This window comes from Scophthalmus maximus, chromosome 3, assembly GCF_022379125.1.
Source record: "Scophthalmus maximus strain ysfricsl-2021 chromosome 3, ASM2237912v1, whole genome shotgun sequence".
Classification (NCBI taxonomy): Eukaryota; Metazoa; Chordata; class Actinopteri; order Pleuronectiformes; family Scophthalmidae; genus Scophthalmus; species Scophthalmus maximus.
The window spans coordinates 9,059,037-9,083,033 of NC_061517.1; the positions used below are offsets into that span (position 1 = coordinate 9,059,037).

The 23,997-nt window shown below is 43.1% G+C and overlaps 2 protein-coding genes across 8 annotated transcripts in view; one reads left to right on the forward strand and one right to left on the reverse strand.

Moving 5' to 3' along the window:
- LOC118317057 (dedicator of cytokinesis protein 3) overlaps positions 1–14,383 on the forward strand; it is a 44,835-nt gene extending 30,452 nt beyond the window's left edge. For 2 of the 5 annotated variants that reach the window (XM_035645500.2, XM_035645503.2), the window contains 21 exons: positions 106–132; positions 247–342; positions 437–497; positions 598–691; positions 2,955–3,103; positions 4,323–4,409; positions 4,643–4,747; positions 5,431–5,572; positions 5,962–6,128; positions 7,531–7,617; positions 7,724–7,903; positions 8,009–8,092; positions 8,183–8,299; positions 8,428–8,549; positions 8,958–9,093; positions 9,785–9,866; positions 10,050–10,165; positions 10,262–10,346; positions 10,473–10,595; positions 10,702–10,784; positions 11,464–14,383. In XM_035645500.2, coding sequence (XP_035501393.1) covers positions 106–132; positions 247–342; positions 437–497; positions 598–691; positions 2,955–3,103; positions 4,323–4,409; positions 4,643–4,747; positions 5,431–5,572; positions 5,962–6,128; positions 7,531–7,617; positions 7,724–7,903; positions 8,009–8,092; positions 8,183–8,299; positions 8,428–8,549; positions 8,958–9,093; positions 9,785–9,866; positions 10,050–10,165; positions 10,262–10,346; positions 10,473–10,595; positions 10,702–10,784; positions 11,464–12,075 — 2,755 coding nt within the window. In that variant the 3' untranslated portion in view covers positions 12,076–14,383. Of the gene's footprint in view, positions 1–105; positions 133–246; positions 343–436; positions 498–597; positions 692–2,954; positions 3,104–4,322; positions 4,410–4,642; positions 4,748–5,430; positions 5,573–5,961; positions 6,129–7,530; positions 7,618–7,723; positions 7,904–8,008; positions 8,093–8,182; positions 8,300–8,406; positions 8,550–8,957; positions 9,094–9,784; positions 9,867–10,049; positions 10,166–10,261; positions 10,347–10,472; positions 10,596–10,701; positions 10,785–11,463 lie in introns of all 5 variants that reach the window. The other 3 variants (XM_035645498.2, XM_035645501.2, XM_035645499.2) reach the window with 2 other exon arrangements.
- A 978-nt stretch (positions 14,384–15,361) lies between these two features.
- LOC118317059 (poly(rC)-binding protein 4-like) overlaps positions 15,362–23,997 on the reverse strand; it is a 31,974-nt gene continuing 23,338 nt past the window's right edge. For 2 of the 3 annotated variants that reach the window (XM_047331282.1, XM_035645504.2), the window contains exons 10-14: positions 21,759–21,800; positions 21,566–21,662; positions 20,980–21,029; positions 17,635–17,804; positions 15,362–16,323 (exon numbers count right to left, since the gene is read on the reverse strand). In XM_047331282.1, the coding sequence (XP_047187238.1) occupies positions 15,975–16,323; positions 17,635–17,804; positions 20,980–21,029; positions 21,566–21,662; positions 21,759–21,800 (708 nt within the window). In that variant the 3' untranslated portion in view covers positions 15,362–15,974. The remainder of the gene's footprint in view (positions 16,324–17,634; positions 17,805–20,979; positions 21,030–21,565; positions 21,663–21,758; positions 21,801–23,997) is intronic. The other variant, XM_035645506.2, reaches the window with a different exon arrangement.

The window sequence follows — 23,997 nt, forward strand, 5'->3', positions numbered from 1 at the left end:
GAGCATCAACCCTGTTTATTTAGCCTGTGGAGTGATACTCAGAATAAAGCTGCTTTCACGGTCTTCTGACATGCTTCTCTTTGTTGTTCGGCTGTCAAACCCCAGGACCCAGCTGTTTGGTCCTTATCCAAGGTGAGGTGCGATGCCTTCACAGCCGAGGCCAGGACTCATCTTAGATCAATGTCTATTCACTTCCTTTTTGTGGCTTATCATTAGCAAGAACATCCTACTGTGTTTTCTGTGCAGCCTGCTGGAGAAGATAGAGCAGGAGACCTGGAGAGAGACGGGGATCTCATTCGTCACATCCGTCACAAGACTCGTGGAGCGATTACTGGATTACAGGTACACCGAGATTATGTTGCACATAAGAACACCATTAGTGTATGTCATAGAATTGCGGATCAATTAGAAACCCAAACTATTCTTTTATGTTAAGGGACTGCATGAAAGGAGATGAGATGGAGAGCAAGAAAGTTGGTGGTTCTGTCAACCTTATGGTGAGACATTCATGAGGGCGTCTGGATTTAAGAAACACATTTCTAATATTTCCACACACGGAATACGTTTTTGACCACTTTTTTAAATCTTCAACCCCAGAACTTCTACAAATCAGAGGTGAACAAGGAGGACATGTACATCCGTTACATCCACAAGCTGTGTGACCTGCATCTTCAGGCAGAGGATTTCACAGGTAACAGAGACACTGGGTCACGCTTTTGTGCTGTAACATGGTTTATGTCAGTGGCTTTACGCTGACCAAGTGGTGTTGTTGTTGACTGAACACAGGTTTTCACAAAGTTTCACAAAGTGACCACTGCAGAAGGCTGATTAGATCAAGATTCAAGCAGTGATCAGTGATGCTCCCCCATTTTTTTATTTCATGAATTGACACCCCTATTTTGATTTGTGCAAAATTCAGTTTTGTTAAACTTTGACATGCAGAATCCTCAATGTCTAGTCTCAGCGAGGTGTCGGATTGACTGCCCATTTGGGAGATGCTGGTCGTCTATATTGTTGTTTTACGACTGCACGGCAACAGAGGAGGAGGGATGCCAGTTGGCTGTAGTGAGTGTTAGCACAGCGACCTAGGTCAATGACAGTTGTGCAGTTTATGATTACAACTCTACCCACGCTCGCTAATGCCCCGAAACCCGTCTGCTTTTTTTTTGCCACACCACCCAAGAAAAGCTTTGTGAAATCTGCGTTGTAGTGTGTTTGATTGACATTTCTGTCAGGCTCCAGTTCGTTTTGTTGCCCCTCTATCATTAACCTTTATGATTATCATTAGCAAATGTAAACCAGTGATCTCTCATACTTGTTTGGTTTTTCTTGCATACGTTTGTGCGCAGGCCATGGAACGGTGAAACTGGCCCAGTTACCTCTTTTGTTCTCAGTAGATAATCAAAACAGGCCTCTGCAGACCAAAGATGGAGTCTGGGGGCAGCATCTAATGAAAACTATTGAATCTGCACCATCGCAGATTGGATTCCTTGTTCAGCTGCAAATAAAAAAATATAATGGATAAGAAGATTATATGATGAAATCAGAGTAAAGGCAACCTTTAAGGGCTAAATGTCCGATATGGATAGGTAGAGATAAATGTGTGCTTGTAGTTTACATGAAGACATCAGACCATCTTTCTAGAATGGACTGAATCAGTTATTTGGGGGGGTTACAGTCCATTTTACTTCAGTATGGTAATGGCACTTTTAATCATCTGAGTGAAGTTCATGTAATCATGTAAAAAGTGTTTTTGCCTTACACACATTGCTGTCAGTGGTGGTTTTACTCTTTGCATGTAAATGCAGCCAAATTTGACTAATTGAACGCGACCCTGTCCGTCACTTATGTGAAAACAAACAACAGGCAGCTGGCGAGATAGTTAAATCACATTCATAGTTCATGTACTGCACAGTAATCACACAGTAATCATACATGTGGATAATTTGTGTGAATCATTGTCCGCCTTAAAAAAATGATCGGCATTCATCTTCAGAGATTGAAATTCAAGTCAGAAAGTTGTCTTTTGACTTATTGGTTTCATAATGTGAATGCAATGGATTTTAGGACTGCAGCTAATTGTTCTCCTCATTATTTAGTAATCTCGATTTCAATGAATCAGTTAATCATTTGCTCCTTGTAATATCGTAATAAATGCCTGTTGAGATTTCTAAAGCCCAAGATGGTGTCATCAAATTGCTTGTTTTCTCTTAATAGCACTGACAAAACCCAAAGATATTTAACTTAAAATCAGCAAATCCTCCGGACTGAGAAGCTTATTGGTTCGATAGGCTGATTGATTGATTGATTGATTGATTGATTATTTAATTTAGTCATATAATAATTTTCCAGTGTTTAATTTACACAATTTTACAATGTTGTTCGCATGAAACCATCAGAAGCAATTTTTTGTCTTCAGCCTGGTTAGCTTGCCGCACCCTCACACACACACACACACACACACACACACACACACACACACACACGAGCGTTAAAGACACAGTATATACTTTTACATCCTTTCTCTTCTGTACGAGCAGCCTGGTGTCCCTCTCTGTCCCTCCACACCATAACTGTGATACCTTGTATAACTCGCACCCTGAACTATTTTGAGGTGCAAGAGATAATTTCACACAATTCTTTATCATTTGACGATTGTGCCAGAAAAAACTTGTACCAGGGAGTGTGAGTAGACGATATGATGTCAACTGTGCAGATGCTCTTTGCACCTCTGGCCACCAATACAACAAAAACATACTCGCTGTGCTCGGGGCACCTCGTGCTTCTTGCCACTGGCGCCGCTCGGTCTCACGCGCCATCTGCCTACAAAGGCCGGACACAAAATGTCTGGAAGGTATGAGGTCATCGCTGTGGCCAGATTGTGCAAACTGCAGCTTTTTACGATGACACGCTTTCATTCTGTTGACCTTTGACCGGTGCCACCCCTGCTACAGAGGCAGCGTTCACCCTGCTGTTGTACTGGGAGCTGCTGCAGTGGGAGGACCGGCCCCTGAGGGATTTCCTCCACTATCCCTGTCAGAGTGAGTGGCAACGCAAGGAGAACCTGAGTCGTAAAATCCTCCACTACTTCAACAAGGGCAAGGTAAAGTGGATTTTTTTTTTTTTTTATAGCTTCATCTCCATCTTCTCATCCTCTTACTCCGGTTTTCACTAGTTTCAAGCCAGTGTTTCAGTGAAATGTTGAAAGGCTTCGCATTTCTGACCCAGTAAGATGAGTTTACTTTATAGTGATGGGACAATATGATTAGGGTTGGCGCTGGAAGACACACCACAGAAACTTAACATGTTATCGATAAAAGTAAATTTCAAAGCTTATATTTTGCTAATTTAGTTTTTCTTTTATTATTGTAGCTGTTTGCCTTCCGCAGCTGTTCCCAAGATAATTGTTGCCCTCATCAACACTGGGAGAGACACAGAATCCTGTAGTGTTATTTATAATCTTTCTCTATCTTCTACAAAATAGTTCGACTCAAGTAAAGCAGAGCAGCGTCCCTTTTTACAATGTTGAAAAACATCTTCTTTTTCTTTTGTCATTGCTTTGGTTTATATATATATCCCATATCAATGAAGAGTTTTTTCTGTACCAAAACAAATACTGAACATTGCTATTATATGAATACTAAAATGCAACGTTTGTCCACACCCCTGTACTATAAGGGGCAGCTGGTTCAAATGTGATTTGCTTCCCCGCGTCTCTCCTCCCTGGCTGGTACTCATCCACGTAATTCAATGAGCTGACTGGTCTCTGTACTTTGGGGAAGACAAAGCCCCCTGGACTCTGGGAGCAGCTGAGAAGGAAAAGAAATGTGGCCTCCTTTATTAACTCTTTTTTAATCTCTTGGTTGTTGTTGTTTTTTTTAATCACTGCTCTTAAACAAACAATAACAAACATTGTGCTCACTGCCTCCACTCTAAACGTTCTTCAAGTGCAAATAGAAATCTATCTCCACATGAAGAGCAACATGCAGGTTTGTGACCTCAGTGAATGAATAGGGGGGAAATTATGTAGAAATTTTTAATCTTAATTTGCATCGGGGGGCTTTACAATTTGTGTATCTTCTATGCCTCCCTACCCCAAAAAAGGAAAGTAAATGAATAAATAAGACGCTTTAACATGGATGAAAGAGAAGAACATTTTTTTTCATACCACCTCCATTCAAAAAATAAAACAAAAAATGTAATGCCAGTCCTCCAAAGTTTTCAAACGTTGTCATTTTTGAAAGTGATTTGTCTTGATTGTGAAGGATGAGCTAACCCTAACCCTTCTTCAACCCCTTTGTCTCGTTCATAAATGACTGCAGTGCTGGGAATATGGGATCTCTCTCTGCCGGGAGCTCGCTTTCCAGTATGAGACTTTATATGATTACCAGAGCCTCAGCTGGATACGGGTGAGTGAGGTCTTGCATGCTTCCTCATCCTGCTGTTATTTGTGTTGTATAAAACACAATGTCCTAATTACCCGCGCGCACACAAACACACACACACACACACACACGCGCGCACACACACACACACACACACACACACACACCATCATCAGGAAATGCAGAGATTTCAGTAATCTGTGTGCTGGGATGATTATTCATGGTGACTCTTTTGTGTATTTATCATTCTGTGACAGAAAATGGAGGCAGCGTACTATGACAACATCATCGAACAGCAGAGGATCGAACCAGAGTTTTTCCGGATGGGCTTCTACGGCAGGAAGTTTCCGTTCTTCCTCAGGGTAAGCCTTCACTGAATCACGACTCCACTTCCTGACACAGTTGTAATTCTGCTGATGCAGCTAGCTACTCGGCTGCGTCAATGCCAGCATAAAGATTAGCAGGGCTACTTCAAAATTATAAACTATATGTTTTGTCTCTCTGCCAGCCATCATCATGAATATGTATCATGAATCTCATCATTGTATAATATAACTGCATTTGTAAAAATGTAACCACTGAGATCCATCAGTGTCCACATACGTGTTTTCCAACAGCTCCTGACAGAAACCTGAGGAGAAAACTGTTGATCTTTCTAAAGGAAATGTGTCCACTGCTCTGTCACAGTATCTCAGCTGGTTTAGAGTCTTATTTAACCAATTCCCATTTCAGGTGCTGAAAAATATGAGCCTGAATGTGAAACTGGTTATTCATCAGCCTATATTTCAACAAAGCAGCAGGAGATTTGTCAAATGATTCATCAGGAAAAACATAGGCAGTATAAAAGGAATCCAATCGCAGACTGCTATTATTTGTAGTTTTATTCTCTTATACACATTCACAATAAAACAGTTAGTGTAACCTGTACTAAAACAATAAGAAAGAAAAAACCCAGAGCAATAAATAAGAGAGAGAGAAGAGTCACCTTAGTCTCCGCTCTCACATTCAGAAAACACATCCACCTCTGTTCGTCCCTCCTCCGCAGAACAAGGAGTTTGTCTGTCGTGGTTATGACTATGAGCGACTCGAGGACTTCCAGCAGAGGATGCTGGGCGAGTTCCCACAAGCCATCGCCATGCAGCATCCCAACCAACCTGACGACACCATCCTGCAGAGTGACGCTCAGTGTATCCTATTAGTTTTACAACTATTATTGTTTTGTTTTTTTACCATGAAGTAATGTACAGTTCATTTTTATTATAATTCATTTACTATCAAATGAATTATTACTTTTTAATTTTGTTCAGGCAGGCAACACTGTTGGACTGAAATAGAACACAGGAGAAGCTGGAACAAGCAAATGTTTGGTGTTTTTATTCTTGTAAACACGATAAAAGTGTTATGAATGCATCAGAGATTATTCCAGCTAAGTAGGAAAACAAATTGCAATTTTGAGGTTGAGTGCTAGAGTCAGAGAGAGAGACCGTCAGCATTTCCTCTGAACGTCCCTCCTGCTGTTCCTCCTCTGTGAGTGTGCCCGTCTCTCTGTGTCACTTCCTTGACACTTGGTCTCCAGATTTGCAGATCTATGCGGTCACCCCGGTGTCGGACATCTCCGATGTGCCTCAGCTGGAGCGCGTGCCGGAGAGGATCAAGAGCTTCTACCGCATAAACAACGTCAGCCGTTTCCACTACGACAGGCCTTTCCACAAGGGGCCCAAGGACCGTGAGAACGAGTTCAGGGTATGGTGAGCCTGCAGTGCCACTCTCAGTCCACGTCTGAGAGAAAAACATTAGACACACGACAGACTGAACTCTGTGGAAACCGAAACTTTAAAAAATGTTATCCATTATATTGCATTGATTAATCTGGCATCTCAGGTGATGTAAGCAGATACGACACCCCCTGGTGGCCACAGTGAGGACATACAGCCTTTAGACAGAAAATGCCTTTAAAATTTAGATTCACTAAACCAGTTGTTTGTCTATAAGTTTAAATTCTCCTGACTTGATTAAAAAAAGATCAAGCTGGCAAGAACTTAATTCCTATGCAATATTCGTTGGGAGTTTTACGCTGAAAAACTGCTTCATCAGGACTGTGTGTGGGATTGACAGTCGCCTGGCAACATAAACCACCGACTCAGATTTTGATGAGTTTTTTTAAGTCATGTCACAGTCACAGTCTGCTGAACATCACACACAAATTTCACCACCATGGTCCGTTAAATCCTCTGTAGCTCGTGAGTTGCCTCACGTTGTGTTGAGATATTAGGTATTCATACATTCATGACTTGTAAGTTTAGCGTAAAGTTCTCCCTGCATGAGCTGCACGTGGATTAGTCATTAACACTGCAAAATGATGTAACGTAAGGAAACGGCATGAAGATAAAGGAGCGGCAGGCACAAGTACATCGATATTTGTTTACAGTCACAAAAATACAAACTAATAAATAATGCACTTTCTTTTCTTTTTCGCTTCGTTTGCTTTGTGATTATTTCCATTAGTTATGTATTGATGGGTCTATAATTTTAAGATTGATTGACTAATTTATTCTTAAAAGATAGTAGAACTTACTTTTAAAAAATGCGCTTCACATTCAGCAGGAGCTCATGGAAATGTCTTTAAATAACCGACTGTCCATAAACCCAATGATATTCACTTTACGATTTCATCGTCAGACTGAAAACAATTTAGGAAGTTTTAAACAGTTTGGATGTTTAGCAGCTTTTCTTTTGAAACAACTTTATTGCTAAAAAAAAGAATTGTTCACAATTGTTCACCTTCTGTGATTGACTGACTGACTCGTTTCAGCATTTATGCTCATTGTAAGTTTAATCCCGACCCAATTTTTCTAGCTAATATAAAAAAAAACCTACAACCTGCAGCTCTTCAGAGACGTGGACCAGACGTGATACTGTAGTTTCCTCTGACACACTGACCTACATTTGGAATCAAACCACATCAGAGCTTGTACTCTTTAGTGGACTGACCTACATGCGACACTAAATCACTACCTTGAAGTGTTTCTTTATCCAGCCTGGTTGTTAATCTGTTGTTACACACACAGTCAGTTCTCATTGTCATTATATCATCGGATGTGACTGATGGTAGACTGCATGATTTTGTTCTCTGCATGTTTAACAGAGTCTGTGGATTGAGAGAACCACCCTGATCCTCTCCCGTCCTCTCCCCGGGATCTCCCGCTGGGCAGAGGTGGAAAGGAGAGAAGTGGTGAGGAGCTCTGTGAACTGTTTTTTTTCAATCTGTCATCTTATATTGCACATACAGTTGTTTTAAGCTGTTTTAGCTTTTGGTGAACATGTGTATTTATTTCCAGGTGGAGGTGAGCCCTCTGGAGAATGCCATTTACGTGGTGGAGAATAAGACCCAGGAGCTGCGGACTCTCATCAGCCAGTACCAACACAGGCAGCATCATGGCAACATCAACCCGCTCAGCATGTGCCTCAATGGGGTCATAGATGCTGCTGTGAACGGGGGCATCGCCAGATATCAGGAGGTACGGTACTGTTGCAGGGCAGAAGTGAGGGAGAGCTGCAGTCAGAGATGATGAATCTGTGATGTAAGAGATCCTCATCCCTCGACTCTCCCTCTTCCACAACAGGCCTTCTTTGACAAAGACTACATCAGCAGTCACCCAGAAGATACAGAGAGGATCACACATCTGAAGGATCTGATGCAGGAGCAGGTCGGCCTCCGCTTTGGAGTTCATGACATGGCAGAGTAGAAGTTCATCAGACTCACATGATAATGGAGTCAACATCTTTTTTTCTAACAGGTGCACATTCTCGGAGTGGGCCTTGCTGTTCACGAGAAGCTGGTGCACCCTGAGATGCGTCCCCTGCACAAGAAGCTTGTAGACCAGTTCCACCTAATGAGGACAGGTTTACACCACGTGAGTACATGAACATTGCCCTGTTCGTAGCTGTCATGTCATAATTGCAGTATCTTGACATGCGAGTGCTTCAGTACACGTGTGAGCAGTGTGATTATTCAGAGCAGTATATGGTTGGCTCCCAGCAGGGGGTGCCCAGCGCGGATCGATTTGGCCCTGCAGGCTGCCCGGGGGTCAACTCTTCTCGAGGCATCCTCTCGTCCCACAGCCACATGAGCCCTGAGAGCGTGCGCCTCATACACAGACACAGGTCAGTCACAGACTGATGCACAGCGTCACATCTGTCATCCCAGCCCCAAACCTTGCCCGCCGCAACGTACTGGATGTCTGTGTTAACCCATTTATTGCCAGTGTTTTAAATCTTTTAAAAGAATGTTCACATGTAAACGTCAATCCTTTACCCTTAGCTAAGCATATCGTTTCTTAGCACGCAGTGGGTGAGGGCCAGGACAGGTGAAGAGCTGCATAGGTCACAGTGGAAATTCATCAGGGCAAATAGGAAGAAGAGGAAAACTGTATGCAGGCTTATGAAACAGATGTTTTTTTTAATAAAAACCTTGGCTAGAGCAACTGTAAACTGGAATGTACAGTACAAGTACAGTAGGTGTGAAGGTTCTACGAAAAATGAATTCACGGCCCACTTGTCTGTGTCCCGCAGCCCTCTGAATCTTCAGGGCTCGATCCGTCACTCGTCCTCCTCTCTGTCCTCTCACACGTCCAGCGAGGCGGGAAACCTGGTCATCATGACCGACGGCCTGATGGGAGAGCACCCGGAGGAGGCGCTGCACATGCAGGTGAAGCTCCAAATGACAACACACGCTGGCATGGACGTAGTGGAAAAAATGTATGAATTTGTTTTTCATGTCATAAAGTGCAACTCACATTAAAACTGGTAATTGTAACACACTACCTAATAAGGTAAACCTGATAAACTGGTATATTGCTTGATTGATTAGATTTCTTTTTTGATACTGTAACACTTTTTTATGGGTCCTCTAATTTCCTGGAAACTTTCCTCTTTATTTCCTAAAAATTATCTAGTATTTAGCCATAAATTACTACAGATGTTGTACTAATTTGGTACTAATTTGGTACTAACTATAGGAAAACTGTTACTACTAAATTTATTAAATACCCACTTGTTATTTTTGAGTTTTTAAGAAAAAAAACAACCTGTAGGATGATATAGCAGGTAAGTTAAGAAAACTAGTTCATATAGGCTAAACTGTAGTTGATGACCAACAAAATTGTGTGGGCCTTTCTAGTCAATTTTTGAGTAATTCACAGCAAAATACAGGGAATTTTGTTTTTAATTTTGTAGTAAGTTTTCATAAAATTTGCTTGAAAATATGGGACCCTTACACATTCATTTTCTGTCTCCTGGATAATAATTCTGTAAGATGGAAAGAAAAACATGTTTTCTATTCCAGATCAGTGCTTTATGATATAACATGAATATATTTTCTATAAAAATCTGTTTCGCAGCCGAGCCCGTCCTCCTCCAGCCTGAGCTCAATCCGCTCCAACTCCTCTCAGATTATTAACTCTGCTCCCTCGAGTGCGAGAGGTAAGTAACACAAAGACACACTGGAGGTGGAGACTGAAATGACCATTTTCCTGACCAACGCTGATATTTTTCTTCGTGGACATTTTACCAAACGCAGACGCTTAAGGGAAGCACCAATTAGAAAAAGTCTATCACATAAATCATCTGTACAATGGAGTCAACAATAGTCTTCTCTCTGTCCAGGATCTCCATCTTTGCCCGACAAGGCCAAACACAACCGAGAAGTCATGATACTGTTGCCGTCGCACCGTGAGAGGGTCAACAACGCCATGTACTACAACATGGCCGAGAACGGACAGGTGAGACCGACCCAGCAAACTGTAGAGACGTCCTATATTTAAAAAAGAAAGCTGCTTTTTTATTCATTACTGTCCTTTATTTCTTTTCTTTTTAAGAACAACCACATGCAGCGTGCCTTACTTCAGCAAGTTAGCCCCTGTAAGCCGTGTGCTGATCCTCACATGACTCTGCCGGAGAAAGGTAACACACACACACACACACACACACACACACACACACACAGAACAGGTTGAAATGTGCAGTGTTGTGTATAAGTTGTGCACAACACAGTGTGATGTTGACTGACTCTACTTGTTCCCGCTCCAGTCTTTCCCAACGCTCCCAGCAGCTGGAGTCTGGACGGAGAGAACAGGGAGCAGGTGTCCTACATGCCAGCGTCTACTGGAGGAGTGATCATGCCCCCTGTCCCACCCAGGTCTTTCCCACCAGGTACTTACTCTTTTGACTTCATCCTTATGGATGAACATGTATTTCCGTCTTTTGTCTGGCCTGGAGGTCTTCTCCTCACTTGTGTGAATGTGACTTCCGTTTGCAGGACACTTCCTGATGCACTGTGATGCGTTTCACCACCAGAACAGCGAACCTCCCCCCGCCCTGCCCGTCCGTTCTCTTCGAAAGGTAACATCCGTCAGAGAAACGTCAGTGTGTAGCGTCAGATATCAGAATTTTGACTCAAACAGCCTTGGAGCAACTTTTTGTTTTCGATATATATCATGCATTTATTATTTGTTGCTTAGTAGTTTGACATTCCACTTCTGGATCACAATTCGCCAACTGCTTTTAATTTTTATTCTGTAAAAGTTATATTGTATTTTTCATGTTCAATTGTTTTTTTTAGGAATTTTTCCAGACTGGTGCAGCCCATTGTCACCAGCCAAACTGTGGCTTTCTCTATACCTCTTACCACTTTTCTTCCTTCTTCTTCTTCTTGTTTCTTCCTGCTCCCTTTTCCCAAATTCTCAGCTCCGCTTACTGTCAGTTTATTAAAAACACTCCATTGCAAGTGAAATGACTCGTCACAAAATGCCTGTGATTAAGTGTTGACTCTTGCCAAGCCGTATTTACATAAAAGGCAATTTTCAAGTTCGCCAATGTTAGAAACACGTCAGTTTGATGAAGTAGCTGCCCCTTCTCTTTCTTCTTTTATTTGAAGATGATTCCAATATTTTCTGACAGCATGTGAAGGTGGCATGAGTTGAGATTCAGGTTGTCGTGACAACCCTGGACTCTCTGCCTCGACTGTAGCTCAAAATAAACACAACCGTGACGCCCGCTGTCTCTCTGTCTCTGTCGCCAGTCTCCTCTCCACCCGATCCCTGGCTCCCCCACCAGTCCTCAGTCGGCTCTGGGGGGCAGTAACTCCACTCTGTCGGGCAGCGCCAGCAGCGGTGTTTCCTCCCTGAGTGAGAGCAACTACGGAGGTCAGTATCCAGACCCGGGCCCAATCCGGAACGATGCCTTGGAGCCTCTTCCCAGCCACCTGTGGTCCCCTCCTGACGAGTACCTCGCCTCTCCCTACCTGCACATCCACTACGGCGGACCCGAAATGGAGTCCGTGGACCCGGTCCGCCCCTTCCATTACCGCAGCCCCGCCTCGCACCACCCGCACAACCACCCACACCCTCACGCCCACGCCCACCCGGGGCTGGACAGCCATTCCCACGGGCCACCGCCGCACCACCACGCTCCCACTCACGGCCCCCACCACATCCCTTACCGCAGGCCTCAGCCGCCAGCCGTGCCGCCTAAACCCTACCTGAGGGAGGGCTGCATCCCCGAGGAGGAGCTGCCTCCGCAGCCCATCCCGCTGCCCCGCAGGATCTTCCACTCCCCTCACGGCCACAGAGAGGACCAGGGCAAACATGCCTGGGAGCAGTGCATCAGTGAGGAGCACGAGGAGACGCAGTGATGAGGGGGCTCCGCTTGTATTTCAGTTGCTCCTCCTTGTCTTTTTTTCCCCTTCATTTGCACTGAGTTAAAGGAGCAGTGACAGAAAAGAGTCTGACGTGAATCGGTGCGTTCAGTTGACCCTTCTCGCTCTGTGTTTTAATTCCAGTGCACATGAAAGAAAGAAAGGAAGGAGAGAACCTAAACGAAGCCCCAGTTATGAGGCTCAACTGCCGACACTGCTCCGCGTGGCCTCTCAGATATTATTAGAAGAAAATGATCCGTCGGACAATGAGACAGATTGACTCTGTTCAAAAATTGATATTGATTGTACACAACTGTACAACGTGTCTGTGAGCATGTTTTTTTTTTTCCATTTGAGAATAATACAACAGTTTTGTGAAATATGACGACCATGATCACAGCCAACTCGACCCCAGGTGCAGTATAAGCTCTGAACTCCCTTGATTTTTCGCTTTTCATGTCATTTTCACAACACAAGGCGACGGCAGAGGGTCATCGTTCACAGTGAAGGGACCTCTCTGCTATAAATGCTTCATACACACAAATTCTTATTTTGATAAATTTGCTACATCATAGTGTTTTCAAAGGCTTGAGTCCGTTATGTTTTTCAAAACACTGTTAAGTGCTCCTTAATAGTGAATCATATCAAATGGCGCACTGTAATACATGTTGCTGCTGGGCTGTCATAAGTGGCAGGTCTCTAGTTGGACTTGCAGCTCTCCTCTTGGACCGGCTTCTCAAGGGATATGAACTTTATGAAAATTTCCTATCCGTACCGTGCGTACGGAAAACCTACGTGAATGTATTCAGATGAGATGTTCTATTTGTATTGCACAAGCTGCAATCCTGGATTTTGTTTTTAAGTGCTTTAAGTTCAGTCTATGTTGAGGAAGTCTCTATTTGTCTCTTTTCGTGTGACAAAGACATTTTGAGAGGAACGAGGGCACCGGGGGCAGATTGATGGGGAACTTAGGGACAATGACGGGCAGGGTCCTCCGCTCCACTTCACACCTCAACCACCTGCCGGACACTGGAAAAAGAAAACCAGTACCATTCTCTTTTTCTCTCTCTCTCTTCTTTTCCCCCCCTCCATCTTGTCCATCTCCTTATGGTCGTCAGACCATGTTGAGCAGTGAGGGCTGAGCCTGGACAGCTGCACTGGCATCTGAAGACACTGTCTGGAGCCTCGCCCGCTGAGTGGCCGGTCGAGGGGCCCACTCAGACAGCGTTGGGAATTGCCTACCTGCCTTAAGTGCACTCAAATGCAGTTTGACCCCTCATCCAGACTGCGAGGAAGTTCATTCAGCAACGGCCGCGCTCCTTCTCATTCCGTTCTCTCTACGCCTCCTGAAGGAAGACAAAAAAAAAAGAAGAAGATATCTACCTACAGTAGTGATGTTTTTGTATGGTTTCGTCCCGCTTTGGTTTTCAGATTGTTGTTTGGTTTGTGGCGCTAAAATATTTCTTATTCTGCCTGCGGCTCTTTCTCAATCACCTTCTATTGTGTGAAGACTGACGATGTGCTTTAGAAGATCACTGAGGCCCGGACGCAGAGGGAGGTTTACTTTCTGTGGAACAGCGCTGTTTATCGAGACATAGTGGGTGGGAAGGATATAGCTAATATTTTAACAATAACTTGTTTTCCTGGTTGTTTCTTTTTTTGTTCTTTGTTTCTTGTTTTGCAGGTGGATGCTTTGTGTTTCTGTACATCAAGTTGTCAGCTGACTAGACAACATCTATTTTTGTATGTGAGATCATCAGTTGTGTGAACATATTTCAGAAGCCGTGATGAGACCGAAGGCCCAGGTACCTGCATAGGCTGCTGTACTTTGTATGGAGATGAACCTGAGGCTCGATATAGACAGTATGTGAGTATGGCTTTGGGGATAACTGGTGACTGAAGTGATACTCAAAATATGCGTACAATAGAATTTTTCAATGTAAATTCTGTTATTGTACATACAGCAGTATTGTGAACTATTTTTGAGAATTATTGCAGACATCCCCAAAAAGGTTTATCACTGTTCTGTGTATATACATGTACTCCAGAGATCAATGTAATTGATAAATATCTATAATCAGTGTTTGAAAAAGGACAAATCCATTAGACTGTGGCCGTCTCCACCGTTCTTGACTTTGAGTCTTGTCATATAAATACTTTATACACTTTTCAATGTGCTTTCCTGTACATATGGTGTTAGCATGATCAAACAGTGTTTGGTTGTAAAAGTGGTTTTCCTACTCCCATAGCTGCTGTGGTATGGGATTCATTATCAATGCCAAACATTAAAGACAATCTTTTATCAGCTCGAACCTCCTCCTTTACCTTTGCTGTGCTGTGATTGGTCGGGCGATGCGTGGGAAACGACAGTAGAGGGTGCTGTTTGCCACGGGATCACAAGACTGTGTGTGACGCTGGTGAGAATGCAGTGTGTGTGTGTGTGTGTGTGTGTGTGTGTGTGTGTGTGTGTGTGTGTGTGTGTGTGTGTGTGTGTGTGTGTGTGTGTGTGTGTGTGTGTGAGTGTGAGTGTGTGTGTGTGTGTGTGTGTGTGCGTGTGTGTGTGCGCGCCTCTGGAAGTGAATGTCTTTGGCACAATCTCAGGGTCTTACATATCCATGATGCAGTCATAGGAGGAAAAAAAGAAAAAAACAGAGTACGGATGAAAGGATCCTAGCTGCCTCTCCAGAGGCTGATGATGCTGTGGTGCATGCTGATGCAGATACTGGATTTTATTTTTTTTGCAGCATCACTGTGGCTTGCTTTTATTTTTCCAGTTGTCCTTTTCCTTTCTTCTGCACCGAGCTCGTGTTTCGTCCTCAGGGACTTCGCGTGATCGATTTCAGTCTAACAATGTCCTCTCCACACGGACCAGTGTGCGATTCAATATCTGCTCTTGTTTGTGCACACTCACATGCATGTCGGTGCATTATTGCTCGGTGTTGCGGGCAGAGCTGTCTCTTCCTGGGTTGCGCCGTCTCATTCTGCAGTTATTGTCTGGGGCACAGGAGCACAACGGTGTGAAAAGCACCTCTCATAAATTCTGGCAACCCGAAAGGAGAAGCTGTCAGACCAAGACTGTGTTTGGAGGAAAACAAAAAATGAGCCGGATGTTGTTACACTGTGTCCTCCTGAGTGTGTGGCCCTGTGCTGCTACATTCATTTATCACAGTTTTTTAGTTCACATTCTGTATCTGCTGTTGAACGGCATGTTGTGCACCAGACAGTTACAAAAAGAGGTGGGATATAGAGAACAAAAAACTGGGAGACAGATGCATCCACCATGTCAGGAAACAAAGACTTTTAATAAATGAAACAATACTAATAAATAAAGATTAATCAACTTGCTCATTCAAAAGAAAATCCAACAAAATGAACATAACACTGAACAGTACAGTACCATAGCACAGATTATTAAAAAATTCCCCCCCCTCCCCGACATTTAAAAATTTTCTTAAAAACTTTTATGAGGCAAACGTAGACGTAGTATAAAAGCATCGTACAGTAGAGCATTTATCATCTGAGTATAATTTACAAATTCATTGAAGGATAAATACTCATAGCTGATCTCTAACTTGAGATACACGTGTTATTTTAACATGTATTCCTCAGGTGAGGTTCCAGCCTTTTTATTTTTTTTGTGATCAATATCAGTGATGAGGTGACGATGAAAGCAGTCCATCAAATCATGGGAAACTCACAACTCATCTATAACTGTAAATATGTTTTTTTTTTCTTGAATAGCTTTATCCACATCTCCATTGGTCTCTTCTCTGTTGGTGCATCAAAGATAAAAAGTCAAGAGCATCTCTGCCAGCGGACGTGGCTACATCAGGCGTTTTGTGGAAGAACACTGCACAGCGATTCTTCATCGGTCTCTCCGGACATAAGAGGCCACGTCAGTAGGGCGCAAACTTCTGTCTCTCCGGCTTTTTGATGCAGTTGGCTGAGGAGATTTTGGCGGTGTAGGCGGCCAGAGTGGCGTGGGAGGGCGCTGCGGTGGCAGCCATGGTGGGCGCAGGGCTGGACAGAGTCAGGAAGGGGACAGACTTCATCCCCAGCAGGCCGGAGATGGGCATGGCACCGTACGGGGCACCGAGCATATGATGAGCCGGGGTCAGGGCGCCCACAGCCGTCAGGGTGGGTGTGGGGGAGGCAGCTGGGGAGGCCGGCTGGGTGAAGGCCATGTTGAGGTCGACCGGAGTTGCCATGGTGGCTGCCTGCGCTGTGGATTTGGCCGTCTCTAAACTATGAGAGGGCAGGGGTGGGAGAAGGGAGGAGGGAGGACAAGGAACGCAGCGACAGGGCAGAAAATGAAGATTAGAGGATTATACTGTTGCGGCAACACTTCCAGTTTCTGGAACTCCACCAACTTTACTCGTTAAAGTCTATTTGCATTTGTCTTGTTGAGAGAACTCCTGCATGTGGGGGAAAACGTTGTATAAAGCCTTCTGCAGGTGGAGCTTCATGGGGGAAATCTGATCTCAAGTGAAACAACTTGAGTCAGTGTTGGTTTGGTCTGAAATTTAAAAAAAATAAAATCTTGAGGTGTGACTTTTAAAAGACGTAAAGTAACCAGACCTCTGTAGCCCCCCTCGTCATCGCAGCCACATTACCTGGTCCTACTGTAACTCACCCGAATCTCCCACTACACTGTCGGTGGGTAAGTTGCATTGTGGGAAAAAACGAGCACCAGGTTTTAACAAGGAAGAAGAACATGTGGAAATAATAAAAGATAATATCTCTGGTTCTGCTGCATTGACTTTTTTCCTTCCCCCGTCCATTTAATTTGCTCTGCTGTACGACAGAAGTTTTTATGTGACACTACTCCCCACAATCCCAAATAATCTGATGAGGAATTCAGCTCAATCAGGATCAATATGTTTTGCAGAGCAGTTGAAATTAATGGTGGACATTTTGTCTCCTTTGAATCACAAAAAGCAAGGACCAACAATTACCAAAGAAAGTTCTGTGAGGCTTAGTGTCAATTTATGATTTATTTATTTAAAAATGAATAAATTAATAAAGGAAATTAATTGTCCCACTAAAAACAATGATGCTTTCCTGCTTTTTAAAAAAATATTCATTTTGTACTTTATTATGCTTCCCTTCTTTTATTCTCTTCATTGCTGTGTTACTTTTTTATTTTTATGTCCAGTGTTTTATTCAAGTTTATTTGTACTTACTACTTTAATGTGCCCAGTTTTGCTTCCCCTCTTTCTCAATTGAGTTACTGCTAGATTTGGTTTTGTGTTGTATAATAAAAATCTTTAAAAATCTTTATAAATTGCAAAGGTTCATTAAAAGTAATGAATAAATAAATAAAAAAGGATACCAGAGCTGCTGCAAATACAGAATTCTAAACTGTTACTGTATGTCGTACAATTCCAAACCCTTTTACTCATTCCCTCGAGGCCAATTACCAGCAGCACAAGAACGTACCTCATTACTGCTTATCATATTATAACATAACCTTTGACCCTTTTAAACCTATGCATGTCTCTCTCGCCTGCACTTGTGGTGAGTCATTAGGTGGCTACTGGAGCCACCGGGCCTTACCAGGAGGTAATGAGGTACTGGGCTAGGTTGATGTTGACCGGTGTTCCTGTGATGGTGACGTGGCGGTCACTTGTCCCGTCCAGCTGGCTGCCGATCTTGATCTGAGCTCCTGACACCTGCCTGATCTCATTGATCTTGGAGCCCTGACGGCCGATGATCGAGCCAATCAGCTGCAAAGAAGGAACAGAGGTGAGGCAGATCGGTCAGTTTGATTGAAAGACAAATAACTATGTTGATACACAGGAAGGAGCAGAGGATGAGCTCCACGAGCAAAGGGCTCAATAAATAATTTGACTAAAGTGAGCCGTGTGTCACAGTTGGATCTGTGATGCTGATGAAAGTAATTCTGACGAAAAAGGGCAAAAGCAAAACACCACAAAGTATGTATTTTAGCTGACTTGATGCAGACAATTTCAAATATTGCAGTTGCTCTGTTTGTCTTCAGTGGATTGGTCATCCATCATGCATGTCAAACCCCCCCCCATTAATTGCTAATGCCTGTGCACCGGTAAAAGACACGAGACGAGAGAAGGCACATTTGCCTGTCATTAATCTGAGTGGCTAAAAGGTTATTGATTCCTCTGAGTGGTGATGACTTCCCAAACAAATCACTTTCCCAAACACATGCCAGCCAGATGCATCTCGGCACTAATGGAAAACATAATGGGGAAAATAACTCAAACATATGATATACATTCCTGTTGGCTTGAGTGTTCTCACTACCGAGAGAGTAGATTAGACGGTGACACGAGTTCTGTTGGGTTCCCAAATACATTATCACCATTGTTCTGCTTTCATTAACCAACCTGGACCCTTTGGCTGTTAGCGACAACAGACATTTAACAGACCAAGAGCTGCGCATTAGCTCAAGTGCAGGGTGTCGGGGGATCAGCGACACGGTTACGCTGCCAAATATATAGTGAGTGGGACAGACTGTGATGAAGTACTTGAGGTATGTGTGTATTGGCAGCTTAACAGCAGCTGACAAGGTAGAGAGGTACAGTGGAGATGCACAATGCACACACACACACACACACACACACACACAAACAAACACAGTGTTCGTACTGCATTTCACATTCCTTTCCTGAGAAGTAAGCGGCCTGTTCCACAATGTCCGATTTGTCACACAGCGACCTGGTTGGTCCGCCTGGCTATTATTGGCTCAGCAGTTTATTCTGGTGTTGGGGTGGAGGTGTGTGTGTGTTCACGCGCGTGTGTTTGTGCACATGTGTTGGGGTGGGTTAGCCTGAAGCCCAAAGAGCAAACTCCCAACTCATGGAACAATGGCCACTACAGCCCTTAAATCACTGATAACGTCTCTTCCCCACTGGGACCAAGAATCCCCACTGGACTCTGGCCTTTTACACCAGCTGTCAATAGATACCAGCTGTCAACTGCTCGCCCACTTTGGCGTGCATGACCTCAGTCAACAGCGTCTCTGTATGAACAACCTCAGAAATAACAAAAAACAACCTAAAACTACACTTTTAGAAATGCAACCAGAGCTAAAAAAAAAGAATTAAATAAAAGACACAGGAGACACCACGTGTTTTTTGCTGTAGTGATATTTTTGTTTCCCTAAGCATTCGAATAACGGTAACACGGCACGGTGCTCCTGGTCTTCTGCTATAAGTGGCCTATATATTGTTAAGTTCCTGCTGAGGCAGTCATTTGAAAGGACACAGGAAGAGGGATGGGATGGTGAGGGTGCAGCCATTTTTCTTCCGGCTAAATCCTCCTTGCGCAGTATTATAGTGCATCCTGCTGACTGGGTGTAAGCAGTTTCTCAATGCACTGTGTGTGTGTGTGTGTGTGTGTGTGTGTGTGTGTGTGTGTGTGTGTGTGTGTGTGTGTGTGTGTGTGCGTGCGTGCGTGCGTGCGTGCGTGCGTGCGTGCGTGCGTGCGTGCGTGCGTGCGTGCGTGCGTGCGTGCGTGCGTGCGTGCGTGCGTGCGTGCGTGGGTGCAAGTACAAGACTCTTTGGGTGTTCAGTGTGTGAGCATAGAGCAGGATTGTACAGTCGGAGTGTGGTCGGCCTGAGGGGGGATGGAGGGGCTGAGGAGGCTCAGTCATGGCTACAAGTCATGTCTTGTGGAACAATGGCTGCAGCTCACAGCTGTCCCTGTCACGTACAGCACTGGACTCCCTCATTCCTCTGATGCATTGTGCCACTCGCCATGTGGGGCTTTACTTGGAGAGAAGGAGGAAAAAAATGCCTCTAGGCATTTCAGAAATGTTGAAGGGTTGTGGCTATATGCTATGAATTACAGTGAAACCATGAGCCACTTCTGTTGTAAAACAAAGACAGCAAAGAAAAATAGATGCAACTTTTTTTTCTTTGCAGATAATTGTAACTAAAAGAGCAGTACGCACTAGACATTTGAGAGTATTGCTGTGTATAGTTTGGTAAACACTACGAATCCAACGACAAGATTCAAACATTAACTGATCCTACTAACAAGTATTGTCTATGAAGAGAGAGAGAGAGACAAACCTCTATTGTTTACCATAAAACTTTCAAAATCATCGAACCACAGTGATACAATGAATGATGCTCCTTCATCACCAAACATGGCCACTGAAGTTTATTTTCGAGTCATTCCCACAAACACCATGTTAATGAACATCAGCCGTCCTTTAATCTTCCACACATCGTTCTTTTGAAGGATCGTGGTTCTGTTATTACAGCAGACATCACAACTGCTGAAAATTAAACCATAAATTTCAAATGGCATCATTATAATACTTTACTTCATAAGTGAGCTCTCTTTATCATTTCTCTAGATGAAATTTAGAAAAAGAAGGGATTTTAGTTTTATTAATAAACAGATGTTCTCAGTCCAAAGCAGCAATATCACAGTGATCTTGGGAAGGGGAAATTATTTTGCAGAGGATCTTTGCGTTCTGTCCTCAGATTGGAAAGACATTTCATCAAACCCTGGCGGAGGCTAAGTGGAGAGGGAAAGGATCTTTGTCTGTTTTCTTATTGGCTGTTTTGACAGCAGACAGCTTCTAAGTAGGTCAGGCAACATGAGAGGATTTACCGAGCACTCGTGGGACTCACTCTGAGGCACTGCAACTGCAGCCCAGACAATAACGCAAAAGGATCTATATCGGCTCAAAATCCCTTTAACCTTGGGTTAGTTGGAGGTTAGAATAATGAGGATAATTAGTGAGTTGCCAGCACACGCCTCTCATCTCTTTTGAAGTCACACCAGATGACTTTGCAGTTGCAGCTACTGAAGTCACCTGCTGCAGAGAAGTGATGCATGTGTGAGATGACACACTGTTGGGAGCACAGGAACATCACAAAGAACAAAAACTCTGAAGTTACTTCTCCTTACATCATTGGGAATAAGCAGCTCCTGAGATGTCTGAGAGTTTGAGTCCATCCCTGATGAAGAGAAAACACAAGAAACGACTGCATTAAATTGAGACATCAGATATATTTGAATATTTACAGTATTCATCTATCCTTTGGTTAGTGAAGCCCCTACAAGCCGCCACCATCGTATGCTGGAAAAACTCTTTTCCAGTGGGGTCACTGCCAGATATAGTAAAGCTGTTACAGTAATTTCCATTTTAATGGACTGATGTTTAACACAGCACTCATTCTTTTCTTTCTCCCAGTCCTCCGACTCTGTGGAACATATCATTTCAAGTAATAGTTTCGCTCTAAGACCGGGAGATGTGAGACGGCTATGAAGCCTCTTCTCCTCCTTCCTCACTGACACGAGTCCATAATCAGCACAGCTCATGACAGTGAGCGCTATTTCTCACATCTAAAATCTTTGACAAGTTACAGATAGAGGAGCAATGCAAAGACAAATCCTGGCTGGCTGATTATTTTATTTAAGACCTGTAAAATCAATGTGGCCATAAGCATTCATTTTCAGAGTAGTAGTAAAATAATCCAGAGCAAATACTTACTATTATAACCTCCATACATACCAGGTATGATAGTCGAAGCAGGCTGGGCAATAGGACTCAGGCCTTGCTGCATCGACAGCTGATGTAGCTTGGCCAGCTGCGAAACAAAGAGGACAAATAGTTGATGCAGTGAACATTAAAATACAAGCAATTGACGTCGTATTGAATTGTAACATATCAACAAAGGTCAAACCTCTGAGTGTGGAATGCCGTATTGGTTTTGCAAAGTGTAGGCCTGAAAGAGAGCAACTTGCATTAGGTAAATTACAGCAGTAAATCATCACATACAGCCAATAAATCTGCAGCCTCTTAATGGAAGTGCCTCATCGTCAATACATCCCTATTTTTTTGGGGGGGGGGAATAAGTTAAATGATTGTTTGCGGTTCGGCTCTGAGCTTATACAAAGGCCTTTTTTTCTAATGTTCTAGTAGTGGTCTCGACCAAAGCAGATTCCATAGTTATGGTTTTTATTTGTCTGGGGTTGTTAAAAATCCATCTGTGAGCTTCCTGCCTCAACCCCAGCACAATGGAGGTCAATGAGATTTTGCTTGTGGTGCCCACAGCCCTGATGGACATATAAAAGATTCAAAAGGAACAATATCTGCCTCTTTCACTTTGAAACCTCCACAGACCTTGATGTGAGCAGCAGTTCACCGGAACAAAGAAGCTCATCCTGTGAAAACCAGCACAGTTCTGTGAGACACACGTGGCTAGTCAAATTTTTCAAGCCAAGTGTTTTATTGATCCTGGTTTATACCCTATAGTTTAGTTTCCCACAAACCCCACTGCTTTATGTGTCAAACTTATAATGGTAATTGTAAAATCAACCTTAGTTTTTTTTGGGGGGATTGAAGAGTATGGGCGGGGCCAGCGGGGGGCCAAGAATCGAAGTTGCCACCCCCACCAGAGCGGAATGTGATAGGTTGTTAGGGCCTTTCAGGATTTACTGTCAACATGCAGTCATCGTAGTAATTTTCTTAAGCAAAACAGACATTTTACATTGCTTTGATGTTGGCCAAATTATTTACACTTAATTTTATGCAAAGTGCATCCATCCCTCTGATCGTCGTGGATACAAGTGAAACACCTGACGTAAAACTCCGCACTAGGAGTGCATTTGTTGTTACTGTAGTAAATAGGGAGTGCACCCAGAGTTAATAAGACCTTAAATGGACTCATTTTATTTGGACAATTTTTTACTGTTTTACTTTTTAGAGTTTATCGAAATGTAAACTCAAAATTAAGTTGATAGAACAATGTTTTTTATATATTTCTTTGAGCAATTATAGAGCAATTGGCTTCAAAATACTGCTGTTGGCTCATAAAGCACCGTATTGTTAAGGCCCAAAATACATTTCTTATCTACTGTTATGTTTTGAATCATCCAGACCCCTCAGGTCTGCTCTCTGTCCCCAGAGTCAGAACTAAACATGGAGAAGCAGTGTTCAGTTTTTATGCTCCACACATTCTCTTCTCCAAGAGATGTACTGCAACACTTTCCTGTTTGCCACGGCCTTAAATCAATCATTTGTAATTGTTACTTATAATCTTGTTATTATTTCATTTGTTTATTCATTTTCAAGAAGCATCTAATTTTCTCTTTTTTCATTTCCCTCTGAATGTTTCTCTTCTGTTTTGTCTCATGTTGCTTTTACAATTTGTCACGATGCCTTTAATATCTTATGTTAAGCACTTTTACTGGCCTTGCTTTTGAAATGTGCTTTACAAAGGAACTTGCCTTGTCTTTGATTCTTTAATGTATGAGCAGCACAATCCAAATCCAAACAGACATCCCAAACCATGAAAAAAATACGGTTAAAACTATCTGCATGACTATTTACTACTAAAAGAAAGTAGCAAATAGTCATTTTCTGTAATTTAGGTGAAATTACTCTGATTTCCTTAAAGTATTATTAAATGTACTGGTGCTGGTGACACAGAAGACAGCTGGTGCTGTTACAGATTATTTGTAAAATCCCTGTTTCCATCAGTTGTGAGGCCACTTCAGTTCGTCATCTTTGTTTCCTCTACACATGAACATGGTTTGTGATTGAATTATGTGAAATACTAATATCAATTTACCTCCTGTAATTAGTGAGGGTGGAGTCTGTGCAGCCCTCCCTCGTTACACTTATGGTTTTGAGCAGACAGTACTTAGCTTAACTCGGTTCTGCCTGACGCCAACAGTCTGGCTACTATTACCAGTCCATAAAGTGGGGAGGGGGAGCTCAGCCCTTACATCACTACATTAGAGCTGTTTGTGTATAGGAGAGCACACAAACACAACAAGTTAGTAGCAATAATCCCACCACTTACAGGTTGAGTGATCTCTATCTTTGAACTATTTATATATTATTACCCACAATTACATTCTTTTGTTTCTTTCAATCCAGGCCTGGCTTGTTGGAGGCTGCTGTATCCATTCTGATAT